General features: G+C 33.6%; 3 protein-coding genes across 5 annotated transcripts; 2 read left to right on the top strand and 1 right to left on the bottom strand.

The window, feature by feature from the left end:
- Positions 6,134-8,433, top strand: LOC18603441 (CASP-like protein 1D1). Its single transcript, XM_007035427.2, has 3 exons — positions 6,134-6,722; positions 7,711-7,837; positions 7,968-8,433. The coding sequence occupies exons 1-3, from the start codon at positions 6,484-6,486 to the stop codon at positions 8,190-8,192; spliced, it is 591 nt and encodes a 196-aa protein (XP_007035489.1). The 5' UTR covers positions 6,134-6,483; the 3' UTR covers positions 8,193-8,433.
- LOC18603440 (divinyl chlorophyllide a 8-vinyl-reductase, chloroplastic) lies at positions 9,183-10,835 on the bottom strand. Its single transcript, XM_007035425.2, has one exon. It carries the CDS (start codon positions 10,647-10,649, stop codon positions 9,408-9,410), a length of 1,242 nt encoding a protein of 413 aa, XP_007035487.2. The 5' UTR covers positions 10,650-10,835; the 3' UTR covers positions 9,183-9,407.
- On the top strand, positions 12,161-16,583 carry LOC18603439 (double-stranded RNA-binding protein 2). Of its 3 annotated transcripts, none has more exons than XM_007035423.2 (4): positions 12,161-12,547; positions 13,369-13,643; positions 14,631-14,850; positions 15,060-16,583. In XM_007035423.2, the coding sequence occupies exons 2-4, from the start codon at positions 13,398-13,400 to the stop codon at positions 16,292-16,294; spliced, it is 1,701 nt and encodes a 566-aa protein (XP_007035485.2). In that variant the 5' UTR covers positions 12,161-12,547; positions 13,369-13,397; the 3' UTR covers positions 16,295-16,583. The 3 variants fall into 3 exon arrangements, with proteins under 3 accessions (XP_007035485.2, XP_007035486.2, XP_017975878.1); XM_007035424.2 differs by lacking the exon at positions 12,161-12,547 and adding an exon at positions 12,856-13,023; XM_018120389.1 differs by lacking the exon at positions 12,161-12,547 and adding an exon at positions 13,274-13,294.

Raw genomic sequence — 16,595 nt, 5'->3', positions numbered from 1 at the left:
AAAATTCTTAAAAGATGTGACGGTATATGTTTGGCATATAGATGAGATTCTATTAAACCAAATAAGAGTACCATCTTTCAAGTTTATCAAGATAGCTCAAATTCTATATCTATTAACTCTCTAATAACTAAGATTATGTTATTTCCTCTAATCAAATGGTAGATTGTTCATCATGAATCATGCACCCATTGTTAATAAAGACAAGGAAAAGGACATTTTTAACTTTTTTATTTATTGTCTTAAAAGATTAAATCCACATTAACATTTAACTCATTAATTAATGAATTTGAATTTCTTTTTTTAAAATAAAATAAAATAAAATCCATCAAATATATAGTAAAAGATGAGTTGGATTCCAACTAGGTAGGAGGAGTCAATCATATTTTTACATTTTAAGTCAATTTTTTCATTTAATATTTATAGTTGGAATTACAGCAAAATTTCGTCCATGTTTTCTTGGTCAAGGCATGTGCGAAGGGGCCTCGACTTGCATTGACGTGCATCAATGTTTCTTAAGATTATTATTATATATAAAACATATCTATATGTAGGTATAGCTGGCATCATTTAATTACAAAATGTCCATGACGGGACCTGCACCCCAACCATGTGAACCAGCTTCCCTAAACGTGAAACAACAGCACAGGTGGCCAAGTCTAAACCTCAAATCCTCTTTCATTTCATTATGATGTTTAGTCATATCTTCATTGGGTCGATTATAGTTCCATGTTTGCTGCCATTTGTTAACTTGAGTCAAGAGGAAGAGAAAGATTCGAAATATTCGGACAGATTGATAAACCTTTTTAACTATAAATTAAAATTAATTACGAATTAAATATATGGTATTGATTTGGTTATTCTATTATTTTATAAAATATACAATTAGATATAGTATATGTTAAGAATATGGTTTGACTGAAATTCTAGTTTTTATTTGCACATACAATCTTATTATAAAAATCATCAAATCATAACTATAAATAAGTATTAACATTATTAGGTACAATGTTTAAATAAGTTTTTATTATATTTAATTAAATCTCTGTTATTTTGAATCAAATAAATTTTTATAATTAATAATTAATTAATTATTATTAATCAAAATACCTATTATCATTTTATATCTTCATGATATTAACATAAAGTTGATGTAAAGAGTGAAAAAATATTATATCAACATGTCACATCATCATCAATTATGTATATCAACATGTCACATTATTATCAATTATAAGATATTAACGTTACATGTTAGCACCACATAAAATAAAATAACAAATGACATTTCATTACAAAAAAAAAAAATTGAGTTTTAATCATACATCTTTGGGTGACATATTTTTTTATATAGTAAAATTTTAAAAAGTGCAACTATTTAAACTTTTAGGTTCACTTTATTTATATTTAGTAGTAATATAAAAAAGTGTAACATTTACTAATGTATGTAATTTCTATCATTACATTTTATTCATAATGCATTTAAAAATTTATATAGTGAAGTTAGATTAGCAAAAATGTTTTAAAAAACATAAAAAAAAGTGTTATTAAAAATATCTTTTGCAGCACATTTTAAAAATATGTTGTCTCAAGTCAAATTTATTATAATGTTTTAATTAAGTCAATTATTAGTTATAAAAGCTTATTTGATTTAAAATAAAAATATAAAAACTTATTTAACTCAAAATAAAAATATCAAAACTTGATTGAACGTAATAAAAATATGAGAACTTATTTAAATTTTTTTAAATAATTTAGAGACTTTTTTTTATATATTATGTCAGATTATTATAAGTAGTGTGCCTAAAATTCATTTTTTAGAGCATTAAACGCCAGCAAATATAGGTAAATCATTAAATTTTAGTATTATATATATTACCTAACATGCACCACATTAAATATTCCCCAAATTTTTTTTTTTGGAATACGTACATAATCTCCTCTAGCTAGGTTTTGATACTCCCCACCGCCCCCCCCCCCAATGGTAGACCTCTAAAAGCTCTTTTTTGAGCTCATGGGTAACCCTCTATTTTACGGAAAAAATTGTTTTAAGTTTTAGTGTGAATGGTTTTATTCTGAGCAAATGTTAATTATACGACAAACAAACAAGTATATATATATATATATATATATATAAAATTATAAGTTGATCCGACTTTATACAATTAAGGTATTAAAATTAGATGTTGTATTCCTAACTTGCTTTACGTTGACCTAATCATATTTATATTATTAATGGTGACAAAAAAAAAAATTTCTACTGTCATCTATTCACTTATTGTCAATTGATATAAAAAATTTTGTCGAGTTATTTTTAACCCAATTCCATCTGATAAATATGGGAGAACTTTGGATATTTCTGTGGCAAAGATTGATGAATGATTAAGGATGGAAGAAAACTAAAAATAAGCAATAATTGCATAGCTCTCCCAGCTACTGTTTTAGTTTCGATGGCAATCTGATTCCTCAATTTCTTTGTCAAAAGCTTTGACAAAGAAATGATGTACAGAAGCATTTAATTTCCCTTTCGTCTAACTGGACAAAATTGTTCCATTGAATGCTTTTGAATTGGTTGGTGGTCACCCTCACCCCCCCTCCCCCACTACTAGCACTTCCTCTTCCCTATCTCACAACCCAAGCTTTATATTTCCTTTTTTGCTTTTTTCTTTGGATTACATTGTAATAAACCCAACAATTAATCTAGCCACCAGACTTGATTAAGGAAGAAACTTGCCATAACTTTCTTCCCTTCTACTATATCTTAATTATCTTAACATTTTGAGTAATTAAGAAGTAATTAATTTTAAGTTACGGGAAATGAACGAAAACTCCAATACATCATTCAATTTGTATAAACATAGGTATACAGGGTTGACGTTTGCAGGGCAGGAAAGGTGTGAACGAAGTTGTTGAATGGAAACCCACAAAAGAATAAAAACTATATGGTCAGAACTATTTGAAGTCCACTGCTGCAAAAGGAGAAAAATCTTTTGGGAAGTTTTCAAAGCAAACAAAAGAATATTGGAATTGAAGGAAGCACCCCCACCATGCATGGATAAGATCAAATGTATTTTATTCATAAAAACAAGGTAAAGCCTTTTGGAAACATTAAATTTTATGCAAATTTATTTAAAAAAGAAGAAAAAATGAAACACGAAATCTTGTTTTGATTGGGCTTTGATGTGGTGCTTCATCAACCGCAATGCCTAATTAGTATTATATTTTTGAATGCATTGCGGCACAATCAATCATGGAAGACGTGTTTGCCGTAAAAGCACTAGCGTGACCAACTGTTTAAACTTTAGGTAAACCAATTTCCAATCATATGATTGATTTTGCTTTGCCCACAGAAAGGAAATTAAAGAGTACTAGTAATCTATTTTGGTTTTCAGCCATATTAAGCTTGGAACATGTGTTATAATATCATATTTTCAATTTAAAAGATATATTTATTTGATGTGAAATATTTTTACTTATACATGTGAGATCTCACTCAATTATGCAATGCTTTGCACTAATTTTTTCATCCATAGAAGAGAGAGATCCACCTTGATTCGAATTTGATCTCTCTCACGGAGTCTCCCATCAATGAAAAGTTAGGTAAACTCTAATATCACTTATCAAGGACTCACATTTTTAACTCAAAAAGTATGCTATTAAATTGAGAAAAATCTTTATTCATAAACCCAAAATCCATCATATTTCTTATTGTTGTGAGATATGTTACACATGCACCTTGATAACATCAAACCAAGTTTACAACATGTACTTTTTAATACATTACTACAACAACTTTTACTTAAAACCTTTTATTTTTAAAACGTATTTATTAAAGTATTTTTAATATTATTTTGTATACTTTTTAAAGTAGGCTCATTTGACTACTCTAGACAAATTTTTAATAGCATTATAAATAAAATATAGTGATAAAAATCACATAAAATTAATAAACACTGCACTTTTAATATTGTTATTAAATGTGAAAAAAATGTAATTACAAGTTTAAATAACAATATAAAAAAGATATATTATTTAAAAACATGTAATTAAAATCAAAATTTATTAAAAACACATTTTTTAACTCATTAGGAATTATATATAATTTATACTTATTTTTTGGTTTTATTAAATTAATTGTTTAATTTTATTAAAAATTCATTATTCATTTTTAATATGATGTATAAGATTTTTGATAGAACTATATATATATATTTAGCCCAATAGGCTTGAGACTAAAGCCCATTTTAAAGATTAAATAAAACCCATTCTTGTGACCTTACAAATTAACATCTTAAACCTTTTTCTTTTGTCTCTATCTTCTCTCTCTTTCTCTTTTTCTTCACCCTTCTTTCTGTCTTCTTTTTTTTTTTTTTCTTCTCTCTCTCTCTTTCTCTCTCTCTTCATATATTTTACATTTAATCTGATAGAGGTTGATTGGGCTTTAAGAAAAATTTTCTGTTAAAGGGTGGGGAAAGAGCTAAAATTAAGGCTCAAAATAGGCTGAATAAAATGAAAAATGACTCATTTTTTGTGGTTGGTTTAACTAATTGTTCACTTATAGGTCAACAAAACTATTTAAGGTTAAAACCTTCTAGAAAGAAAACTTTGTCAGTTCCTAATTGGGTTTTTGATTAATTAGATTATTCTTCACTTAAATAGGGAGGAAGTGATTAGGTTTTGACTATGAGCAAAGGAGAAATTAAGATAGGATAAGGTGCTTACAATCCCACTTTCAAAGAAGATTTTTTCTTGCTCTGCAATCATCTAATTTTTTGACACTAACATTTAAGAAAAAAAAGAAAAAAAATAATCTACTAATTATTATCAGTAAAAATTAAAACCAAAGACTATTAAAATTTTTAATTGGACATGGGACTTGGTCAGTTGGTCACATCTGAATACGAACCTAGTGATTTTAATGCAATTGAAAGAAGAATATATGATTTTTATTCAAATAATTAAGACCAAGTAATTTAAATATATGGTTTATATATATATATATATATATAAAGAAAACTATGCTCTCTCTCTCTTTCACATTGATGTGTAAATTTTTTTTATATATTTTTCTTGGTTAATACCCCCATTTCCCATCTGCTTACAAATTAATATAATGTGATTTTCTTGAAGGTAACGTGAGTTTATTTTAATTAATATGATAGGCTAGCATAGAATAATGATCAGCTGATCATTAGCTACAATGAATGGTAGGTAAGTCACCTAGAAGGGAGAAATCGAAGAGGGAAAAGGAAGGAAGAAGGAAAAAGGAATGGTAGGTATATCACCAGCAAAGAATGCCCAATTTTAATTATCTTAATATTAATTCAAATAGGAAAGAAATCATATATTAATTCAATATGCATGTAAAACAAGCTGTAAGTACAGAATGGAAGGAAGCTGGCCAGACACTATTTTTATTTGATCTCCAATTTAATTAGATTTCCAAATTAATCATATTTTTATGCATCCCAGCCACCGGAATGAAAGGGAAAATTTGATCCCATATTCTTGCCAAACTTTTTGTGACTTAAATTGAACAAGATTTTAAATCCTAATATATTTTATAAAAAGATTAGGGTCGTCTTTTATTTTTCTTTTAATATACAAAAAAAATTATTTTATTAAATAATATTTGAAAATGATACTTTTAATATACAAAAGAAATTATTTTATTAAAGATTAGGGTCGTGAGCTTTATAAAAATATTTGATACGTTGAAAATGATACTTTCGATATCGTAATTGATATAAAATGGATAGAGTTTTATTTTATCGTGATGAATTGAATTGCAATTTGTAGGTCAATCTTTTCATTGTATGAATGCAATCCAGTGATGCCTGCTTTGTTTCTTGAAACCTTTTCTTTTCTTCTAATTTATGAAAGCCTATTTTTAATGTTCAAATACATGTCATATATATGGTTTGAAAGTTACACCCAACCCTACCAAAGGGGCAAGCAGCCAAAATTTTAGTCCCTGTGTATTACAAAGGAGTTTGACAAGCAACAAATATTAACAATATAAAATCGAGACAAGTTGCAACAATCATGTGGGCAAGTGTACATGCCAGGTAGATAATTTTTTCAATCTTTTCTTCTGAATCGAACAAAATCTGTATCATACGTATGAACACAAGTTTCCTGGTGAGAAAATGATTGAATAAAGCATAGAATCAAAAGAAAAACTCTTGTCAAATGTCCCCAACTCAGTGAGAAAGCAGAAAGGTCCCCGAACAGCTAACATAGTATTCAAGTTTCAACATTGAAAAATTCCCTTGGCGTGCGGGGAATTCCAACCAAATTTTTTTTCCAGGCCCCTTCTGGCCTATTCTCAGACTTCATATCTAGATATATACACATATGTACAGGCCATTTCTCCAGCTTTTCATTACCCTCCAGCGCCTGCTAGCTAGATAGCTACAAACCAGGAGAGTTGCCATTTCAGGGCGGAGAATATTGACAAGGATCATTCCCAAAGTTAAAAGAACCATGGCATCTACTGATAAACCTGCCTCACCACCAAAGCCTGAAGCTCCACTACCTGCTTCTAAGTGTCCTTTCAATTATTCTGTTGTTGATGTTACACTCAGGGTCTTGCTGTTTGCAGCCACGGTGACTTCTGTGGTGGTCATGGTTAGTAGCAAGCAAACTGAGGTGGTTCCTTTGCCAACTATGCCTACAGTTAGGTTGCCTCTTCCAGCCAAGTTCAGTCATTCACCTGCCTTAATGTAAGTAAACTTCCCCCATGATTCTCTTCTTAAGTTGTTATATAGTTTGCATGTTTTGCAAAAGAGGCTTATGTCTTGTGCAAACATGGCTAGAGTTCTTTACGTGAAGTGAACGTGCTAAATCATCTTATTTGTGGGATGGTAAACTACATGATTCTGGTGAAAAGATAATGTCAGTTTAAGCTAGTTTTTGCTATTGTTTTGCTGGTTTATCCCAGCTCTAAGCGCATGATTGAAGAGAAAGCTGATAGTAATTCTTCTCTTTACCCTTTATGGTACAAGGGTCCTTCAATTTGTTTTTTCCCGGAATCTGCATTTCAATGGAGAAAACATTATCTTCCTCCTAATATTCCTCTCCTTTCTTTCGAGGAGAGTAAATTTTTTTTTTCATCAAAATGTAACATAACCAAGACTTTTCAAAGATTTTGTTCCCTGAGGATCAATAGTGATTGGAATTTCTAGTTGAAATTTCAATGGTGTAGACAAAGACAAAGGCAAAAACCAAAGACGATTCTTCTGCCTCATAGCATCTCATGTCAACATGTGACACCGGTAGTTTTCCTGCCACAAGTCAGGGGTTACTGAGCTTATCCATGGCGGCTGCGGAAGAAAGAAACCAAAAAATAAAGACATGAACAGTGACCTGGCTAATTAAAAGATAATGTGGTATAGCAAAGCTCACAAACCACAATAATTGCTTCCTTTAGTGGTGAAATCATTTCTCATATCCGACAAATTTTCTGTCACTTTTTCTTGTGTAAACCATGGGAGTCTAGATACTATACAGAAAGTGACTTCTTTTTTTCTTTTATAAAAGAAATAGGTAGGTAAACCAACAAATGCTGCCAAGGCATTATTTGCTATACTTGACTGAGGGGGATGATATCTGTTAATTCATCTCAAAACCTTTGACATCTTTTTAAAGAATGAAAGGAATAATCCCTAAGGAAGTCTGGTTTTGATGTAATCCATGCATATTATTGTGCAGATACTTTGTAGCAGCATTATCTGTGACAGGCTTATACAGCATCATCACCACACTGGCATCAATCTCAGTCGCCTTGACGCCTGCATATTCCAAAAGCTTCTTGCTCGTCTTTGCATTCTTGGATGTGGTGAGTTCCTACCTAGTAATTGAACCCACCAAGAGAGAAATTGGCAAATCGCCATGTACCTCTCTGATATTATCAAAGACCAAGATCAGTGCTAACAATTTTATTTCCAAATGTTAATGATATGATGCAGGTGTTCGTGGGGATTGTGGCCTCAGCAACAGGTGCAGCAGGGGGTGTTGCGTATATCGGATTAAAGGGTAACAATCACGTCGGTTGGAACAAAATCTGCAATGCTTACGACAAGTTCTGTCGACATGTCGGAAGCTCGGTTGCAGTCTCATTGTTTGCAGCCATTCTGCTGGTGTTGCTTTCCATGATGTCCACCTTCACCCTTTACAAAAAGATCCGTGACTAAGATTCGTGTCCAAATTTCAGCACCAAACATTTGAGAATATTTGTGTGTTTTTAGCTTGAACTAAGTGGTGTGTTTGCCTGTGTACATCTTCCAGGTTGTTTGTCTGTAAATGATGTCTAGTTTGTATTTGTTATCATCTTTATGTTGCAATCTGTTCCCAAATTGTTCGTAAGTTCATTCCTGTTACGTATTGTAATTGAATTGATGAATGACATTTAATCTTCTCATACTTGATGTTGCAGTGGGATGGTGTTATTATGTGAATATTGAAGCAATTACTTCAGCTGCTTCGCGTGATTTATGTTTTTTCTTAAACAAACCCGGACAGAAACAAACGAAAACTTTATAAATGACTTTGGAAAGAGGTCCAAATACCGGCGCAGCTCAAGACTACATTGTCACGATATGCTGAGCCTTAGCCTTTGCAGGGATCAAAGACCAAGTTCCGAACAAGGAAAGCAGATGAGCCCACGCATGTAGCCTAGCCTATAGAGATGTTAACAGAAAGCAGAATTCATCCTTCAGAAAGAAAAGAGTAGCAGAATTCAACAGAAAAGCAGACCACCTTAAGTGGATTTCAGATAAGAATAGGCAAAGTCAAAATGGGTGGACAGAAAATAAGCAAAAGCAAGTTCAATCACGAGGAAGAGACAATAAACAACATCTTGGAAGAATGCAAAAGTTACTTCTTAACAATAACTCTGACTCAAGAAAGAACACTCCAATGGAAGTTTTGAAGTATGTTTGTTTTGTCCCCTCAACCGAACCCATACCTTTAGTGTTTTACGTTTTAGCTTCTTCGATAGGGACAATCATAGTATAATAAGTGTAGAGTCTTCAGAATTCCTAAGAGATTTGGAAATTATAAAAAATAATGAGTTTAAAACATGCTTCAATCAAGAATAGCCATGTACAAGCCAGAAGGTCTATGGTTCTACATACAGAACCTGGTACATAACAAGACAGAATTGAAGGATTATGCAGCACAAATCAGGCACAATTCATCACAATTCATGAAACAGACACAATTCTTTATATTCATAACATTGGTAGTTGTCAAGGTAAAGTCTTTACAAGAAAGTGTGGGTTGCAACTCATACAGCAGTTGGATTCCTTTTAGATTGGGAAACTACATACCTCAAATCAGGACGTATCAAAAAACTGGTTTACTTAATGGATCACCAAAATTTACAAACTAATGTAAGATAATAACTTTCAGAAGATGGACTGTTCTCCTAATTCCTGACCAGCCATCCCCTCCCTTAGCACTCTCGCAAAGAATTCTTCCAATGTCTCCTTACCATAACTTGGTGTTTTCTCAGCACTATACTCTCCAGTCTCAGGATCCAAAACCAACATGCTCTCAGCAGCATAGTACCTTCCGATTTTCCCAAACTCAGCTGCATCTTCCATCGAAGGGAATATCTTAACAAGGAAATCAAGAATCCCAATGGCAAAATCCATTATCCCAATTGGCACTTTCAAGAACTTTGGTTCCTTCCCCAAAAGTTTAAACAAAATCTCTCCCTGCTCTAATGGTGTCAAAGCCTTCCCTGGACCACCTATAGGCAATACCTGGTTAATCTTATCCTCGCTCAAAACGCAATCTGCAATAAATGAAGCTAAATCTTGCTCACTAATTGGCTTACAAGCACATAACTTGCCATCACCAAACATCACATAAGGCTTTCCATCTTTCACTAACTCAACTTGACCCCCCAAGCTCTTGAAGAATGCAGTTGGCCTTACAATGCTAAAGGTAACTCCACCATCCTCTTCCGCTTCTTTCATCAATTCAGCCTCAAATTTCAGCTTCGCTCGCTGAAATTCAAGGAGGGGTTTTTGCACGCAAATGGCAGAAAGCAGTACAAAATGTGAAGCCCCAAATTTCTTACCAGCAACAAGACTGTTTTTCGTTGCCTTATAATCAATTTTCCATGAATCTTTAACACCACCAGTACGGCTAGCAAGACAAGACACAACTACATCAATAGGAAATCCTAAATTTTGCAAAGATTTCTCCAAAGTATCTAAATTTGTCACATCAGAGAAACATACACTGGCTCCTTGTAAATCATTCAAAGAATCTTCCTTACTGTTTTTACCTCTAATCCCACTCCTCTCTCTAGCAATAGCTATAACATTAAACCCTCTATTAACCAACTCTTTAACCACAAACTTTCCAATATACCCAGTCGAACCCATCACCAAGACATTGATGCCTTTTGGGATTTTGCTTCTATATGAAGCTGAAACAGCTGTTTCAACAGGCTTTGTTGCTAAAGCTCTAACCAGTTCAAATCTTTCTCCACTACACTTAAAGGGTCTTGAAGGTAAAGTAAAAGGAGCAGACTTTACCTGGATTTGTTTGATGAATTGAGAAAAGAATCGAGTTTTGTAACTCTGAGACTTTGGTGACTGAAGAGTGAAGGCATTGATAGAGAAACAAAGAGACATTCTTTCTCCTTTCTTCTTCTATAATTCCAAAGAAGTGAAATCTGGGAAACTTGTCTTTGTCACACAAAAATAAAAAAGAAAGGAAGGAAAATGTGAGGTGAATGATGAGCAAGATTGGGCTTTTCCATAGTCAGCAGAGTTGCCCCATCATAAGAGAAAGCTAAAAAGAGAAAGCTAAAAATCTAATGCAGATAGGTGGTGGATAACATAGCTGATAGCCAAGCTGGAAGAAAGAATCAGAATTGTTCATTTTGCCCCAAAGATATGATAAATATCAGTGTCACCCCTGAACTTTTCATTATTTCATTGATCTCCCTTGGGCAGTTGGATTTCATTATGTTAATCTACTTATGGTAACTGAAGATTCTTGGTTTTGCCTTTTATTTTTTTGGATTATCATTAAAACATAAAATAAATATAGGCTCTGTATACGCAAATCCCAAGTCATTGGCAACAATAATTTTCACTAATATATTAATAATATGCACCAAGTGCTTACATAATTTCACAGACAACTCCCCATTTGTAATTTGTTACCATTATGATAATTACAAATGGCTGTCAATTATGATCAAGGTTATGGTGATGGAAATTGGAAGATAAAAATGGATGAAAATAGAAGATAAAATAATTGATAAATGTCATTATTGTTAGATTTGTGCATGTAATTGAAAGTGATGTTGCTTCATAATTGAGGATTAAGGATTTGCTAATCATTAGGTACTATTGGTGGTTAATTTTTCATTTTTACTTTTTTGCTTCAAGTTTTGTTATTGGTTTTCTTAACCCAAAATGATAACCAAAGAATATTTTCACTATATTACCCAATGTAAATATTGGTATTGTTCTAACAGGGAACCAAGTAGACAAAATCAATTTACAGTTCATGTTTCACTTTCAATCATAACCTCTTTAGGACCACCTGAGGGACAGAGAACCTATTTCTTTCATAAAATAGCAGATATACCCATACTCTTACCTGAAAAATTAGAGAAAAACAAGTTATCTTTCCTTATATAGAAGGAGGATATGCAAGCAAATTTTTTTTTGATCAATTGTTAAAAGAGTACTACCTACTAAAATTGTTGATCCAAAAAACAATATAACAAGCTTTAAAACTATATAATTAGATCAAATGAATAAATTTTGAACTAGTAATTGACTTTTATTTCACGTATATTGAAAATTTAGAACTTTTGGGTTTATTTCATAGGTCTACTTTCCAATCCAAAACATAATTTTTTTCCCAGGAAATACCACCATAACATTTTCCCTTGAAAATTTCAAACTTTTCTATTCTTTCCTTGCAAAAAGATCCAATTTTTCATGTGAAGAAAAGGAGAATTTAAAAATGGCCATAAAGAGTTTATGGGAAAATATCAACATTCCAAGAAGATAAATAAATGCATATTAATTTAAAATACTATATTTAGTGCGGTAGGTACAAATTAGCCCAAAACGAACCCCATAAACTTTGATAACAACATTTAATGGCTCAAGTTGAAAGCTCCCCGCCTCCCCTAGTTTTATTTCCTCTCTCTCTCTCTCTCTCTTTAATCATATTCATCCTAGGCAGGCACTTTCTTTCTAAGCTGTACTTTGTTTTGTAGCAGTAAACTAATACTTGAAAAAAAGTGTTTTTCAAAGTTAGTATGTGGAACATAACCGAGTCAGCACTCCCATGCTGCTCTTGGTAACAACAGTACGCAACAGAAACAAAGTCCAACAGAACACAAACCAGACAGAGAGTAAACAAAAGGGTTTGAGTTTTTCATTTGTTGGTTTGGTTTAGATTCCTCCAAGGGTTCTGGTAACCAAACCATGCTGTTGCTTTCCGGTGATCCACCTTCCAAGTGGGTCATTAAAGTTGCAAACTTGACACACTTTTGAGGGAAAAGGTTAGTTTTTTTTTTTTTTTGCTTCTTTTGATGTTTTGTTCGATGGGGTTTTCTTGATCTGAGTTTTTGAGTTTTCTGTATTGGAGAGTGATCTGATCGAGGTGGGATTTATTTTTTTTGAATATTTTAAAGGTGGTGGTTCTTTAATTAGCATTTAACATTGAATTCAATTCAAAGAACAGTAAATACTCTGTCGGTTCAATTCACTGGGTGGTTGGTTAGCTTGATAAAATGGTCTGATTTAAAGACTGTCATATGATTCATACCTTCATTTACTTTCTCAAGTTTTCTCCTTCTTATCAGGATTATAGGCTAGTTTTGAATTGACAAGTTTATCGTTTAGGAAGAAATGTTGTGTAGCCATGTAAGGGTATGTCTCTTTTTTGTTGTCCAATCCATCTGCTGCTCAGATGCTTAGCTCGGGGATAGTTCATGAACTCCACAGGACCGAAGCTTTTCCCTTTCATTATCATAAAGTAATCAAGAGTGGTTTTGCTTTCCTACTTAGTGTGATCTTGTTCAATTTTAAGGCCAAGCTAGCTTCTCAAATTTGTGGTTTTTTTAGTTTCTTCACTTGGTTTCGGTCTGGGTTATGTTCCTTGGGAAATTAGAGCTTGAAGTATAAATTTTAATTGTGTTACTATCGTAGCATATGTCTTGTTGAAGCTTCTTCACTTTTGAGGATGATCTCTCCGAGGAAGGGGTTAAAAAAAACCAGAGAGGGGGGGTGTTTTGAGGTCTTAGCAGGTTATTTTAGATAATTATTCTTCTTGAAATTATTGAAGCGCACTGTATGGCTGACTTCTTTCTTCGTTTTGTAGAGCACATTGTGGCTGTTTGAATCACAAGGATGTATAAGAACCAGCTGCAAGAGCTAGCTCAAAGAAGCTGCTTCAACTTACCAGCTTATGCGTGTATTCGGGAGGGACCGGACCATGCTCCTCGCTTTAAAGCCACTGTCAACTTCAACGGGGAAATCTTTGAGAGCCCAACTTTTTGCAGTACCCTCAGACAAGCAGAGCATGCAGCTGCTGAGGTTGCACTTAATGTGCTTTCAAAGAAAGGTCCTTCTAAAGCATTGGCTGCAAGAGTATTGGTATGTGCTTAACTTATTGCTTCCTTTTTCTTTAATTAGTTTCTTACCTACTAGCTCTAAGTTTTTCAATTGTTTCAGATTTGGCATTCCTTCTAACATCTATGTCCACTGAATTCAAATGGGTTTATAAGCTTGAAGATAGATATTTATATCATAGTTTTCTTCATGCTAGATGATATAAGAAATCTCCTCAAGCTCCTTATTTAAGTAGAAACTTACTATGATCATAAATTAGGTTGAAATGTTTTGGCTTTTGCCTCTTACCTTCCCATGCATTATTTTATAATATCATATATGAATAGTTGCCCTTTGCAGTACATTTTTACCACCTCCATAGGTGCGAAGAAATTGGCAAAAAAAAGTGGTGGGCAAGACACATTTTGGAGAAAATATAATGAATTTCCAGTATTATGGTTTTTAAATGTGGATATATTCATGGATGTCAACATAACACAAAACACATCATAAGGTAACTTTATGGAAGATTCAAAACATGGCTGATGACAAAAATGCCTGTATTCTTTCATGAGAAAGTTGTTATCAATAATGTTTCTTTCATGAGAAAGTTGTTATCAATAATGTTTATGCAATGGAATGTTAACTAATCCAAACTCGCATGCATTATTACTTAATGATTATGAGCTTGTATTTGACTGTTATATAGATGCTGTGCTGGAAAATATGAAAGTGCACAGTTCAAATGACAAAAGAAGAAGGAAAATAGTACTTGATAAATAATCACAGAAAATATTTGAATTAAGTTTTTTTTTTTTATTTCATGTCTATTCTAACTGCTTTGCTATGTAAGAAACAAAGTAGGAGGCTTCCTATAGTGTTTGACTCCAGGACAAGTAAAGATTTGTTTTCCTTGGTTTGTTTTATTTTTCTACATTGGTTGTAATTATTACCATTCTCTTTTCCTTTTAGATATTGTTTGAGAAACATTACTTCAAGTGCTACACATGTTTAATTATTTCAACAATGCAGGATGAAACTGGAGTTTACAAGAATCTGCTTCAGGAAACAGCTCATAGAGCTGGATTAAAACTTCCAGTTTATACAACTGTTCGATCTGGACCAGGCCATGTCCCTGTTTTCTCTTGTACTGTGGAGCTTGCTGGAATGAGCTTCACTGGGGAGACTGCTAAAACCAAGAAGCAAGCTCAAAAAAATGCAGCAATGACTGCTTGGAGTACTCTGAAAAAGTGTATGTATATTTTCCTCCTGGTTCTTTGGGCTGTTTTTCACAACTAGAGGGTACTGTTGCGGTGGCTAGCCATAATGAAAAGAAATAAATAGAAATGAACACACTAGGCTTACTGAAGAAGTAAGTCCTTACACACATACATATGTATATATATATATATATATATACCTTTCTCATTTATTATTCTGTTCCTTGTGTTGCTGATGCAGTGTCAAAGTCAGGTGCTTCACCCCCTTCTCCTCCATCAGAATCTGGGAGTAATGATGAGCAGGAACAGCTAACTGTTGCCTGTTATCTTGCCTCCCTCAAACCACCAGAGACAAACAAGTCATCACGGAGATTCCAGCATCATGGACAAGGTTCAGCTCCCATCCAGAGGGACGTAAGCCAATATGGTGGTAATAGATCATTGTTTTCCTTACAGCATAGAAATTGTGCGCGTTCTCAAATCTCCCCAGAAGTATCTATGTACCAAGCATGGCTTGAAGAAAGAGCATACCACAATCAGAACCACCTCTTGGCGCTTTCTTCTCTACCTACCTCTCCACATAGGCCTCAGATAGTTCCATATATTCATTCTGTATTCCAACCAGATCATAGACAGTATTTCCTATCACAGGAGCCAGACCCCATTTCCCTTGTTCCAGGAATCAGCCCAGTTCTATACTTTTCAATGCATCCAGTGCCTGTCCCAGTTAAGAGTATATCCCAAGTCACGATACAAGAGATAGAGGAAAAACCGCAAGTGGAAGAGGAGTGGTTTAGTGGTGATAGGGATTCCAATCACTGGGAAAAAAATTATCTATCAGTTGCATCAACGCCTTCTCCAAATACTGCTATAAATATTTTGGGTTCTCTCAATAGTTACTCTGAGCAAAGACTTCTGGAGAGGCTGGAGGGGAAGGATGAAGAGAGGAGTGGCAGGACAATGCCAAACGCTGGATGCTCAAATCAACTAGAAAGTAACCAAATTGAACAATATTGGGTTTCCTCTGCGTTCACAGATTCCGGGCTTAGACCACAGGCAACAAGCACAGATAAGCCAAACTTGCCATTACGAAATCCACATGCCTTAGACTACTTGCAATCTAATGCTAGGCCCCAAGATTTCCCTGTTGTTAGTTCTGCAACTTCAACAAGGGGTTGTTTACCAGGATCATTTGCAGCCCCTGTGATGGTCAGAACAGCTGGTACTTCATGTCCTGTTACTCTCAGACCTGAAAATTTAAACCCTCGTATGCCTACTCCACCACCAAGAAGAATTACTGCTTCTACATGTTCCAGAAGGCCCTGGCTGGAAGGTATGAAGAATGCTGCAGTGATGCCGTCAGCTAGTTTCATTGCACCAGCAGTTCATATTAGATCAGTTGTGCCAGTCTGTTCAGCTCCTTCTGCCAAAAAAACTCCTGGTCCCATCCAAGAGAGATTGTTTCCTGGTGTTTAGTCGAAAAAAGTTGAACCAACAGGAGAAATTTCGGCTCAAAGTATGGATTATGGAAAACTTCGTATGTGAGCAGTGCTAGTTTTTCTTCTTTTCTTTTTGTGCATCCTTTAGTTACAGGCAATTGCTGAGAGAATTTTACAAGTCAAATCGGTATAATATATAAAGAAAAGAAACGAAATAAAAGAATCACAGAAATAAAAGGGCTCTATTTTTTGTTACTTCTGCCGAAGTAAACTCAGCTGTCTTCTGACATTAAGGAGAAACTACTGCTTGCATGAAACTTAACAGATGCTTTTGCTAT

Source organism: Theobroma cacao, chromosome 4 (assembly GCF_000208745.1).
Source record: "Theobroma cacao cultivar B97-61/B2 chromosome 4, Criollo_cocoa_genome_V2, whole genome shotgun sequence".
NCBI classification, from domain to species: domain Eukaryota; kingdom Viridiplantae; phylum Streptophyta; class Magnoliopsida; order Malvales; family Malvaceae; genus Theobroma; species Theobroma cacao.
The sequence above is the reverse complement of the archived record's forward strand: the minus strand, read 5'-3'. Positions and strand labels throughout refer to the sequence as shown.

Coding starts and splice junctions, on each gene's coding strand:
- LOC18603441 (XM_007035427.2), top strand. CDS start 6,484: ATGGCATCTACTGATAAACCTGCCTCACCACCAAAGCCTGAAGCTCCA. Junction 6,723..7,710: donor AGTCATTCACCTGCCTTAAT/GTAAGTAAACTT, acceptor ATTATTGTGCAG/ATACTTTGTAGCAGCATTAT. Junction 7,838..7,967: donor TCTTTGCATTCTTGGATGTG/GTGAGTTCCTAC, acceptor GATATGATGCAG/GTGTTCGTGGGGATTGTGGC.
- LOC18603440 (XM_007035425.2), bottom strand. CDS start 10,649: ATGTCTCTTTGTTTCTCTATCAATGCCTTCACTCTTCAGTCACCAAAG.
- LOC18603439 (XM_007035423.2), top strand. CDS start 13,398: ATGTATAAGAACCAGCTGCAAGAGCTAGCTCAAAGAAGCTGCTTCAAC. Junction 13,644..14,630: donor CATTGGCTGCAAGAGTATTG/GTATGTGCTTAA, acceptor TCAACAATGCAG/GATGAAACTGGAGTTTACAA. Junction 14,851..15,059: donor TTGGAGTACTCTGAAAAAGT/GTATGTATATTT, acceptor TTGCTGATGCAG/TGTCAAAGTCAGGTGCTTCA.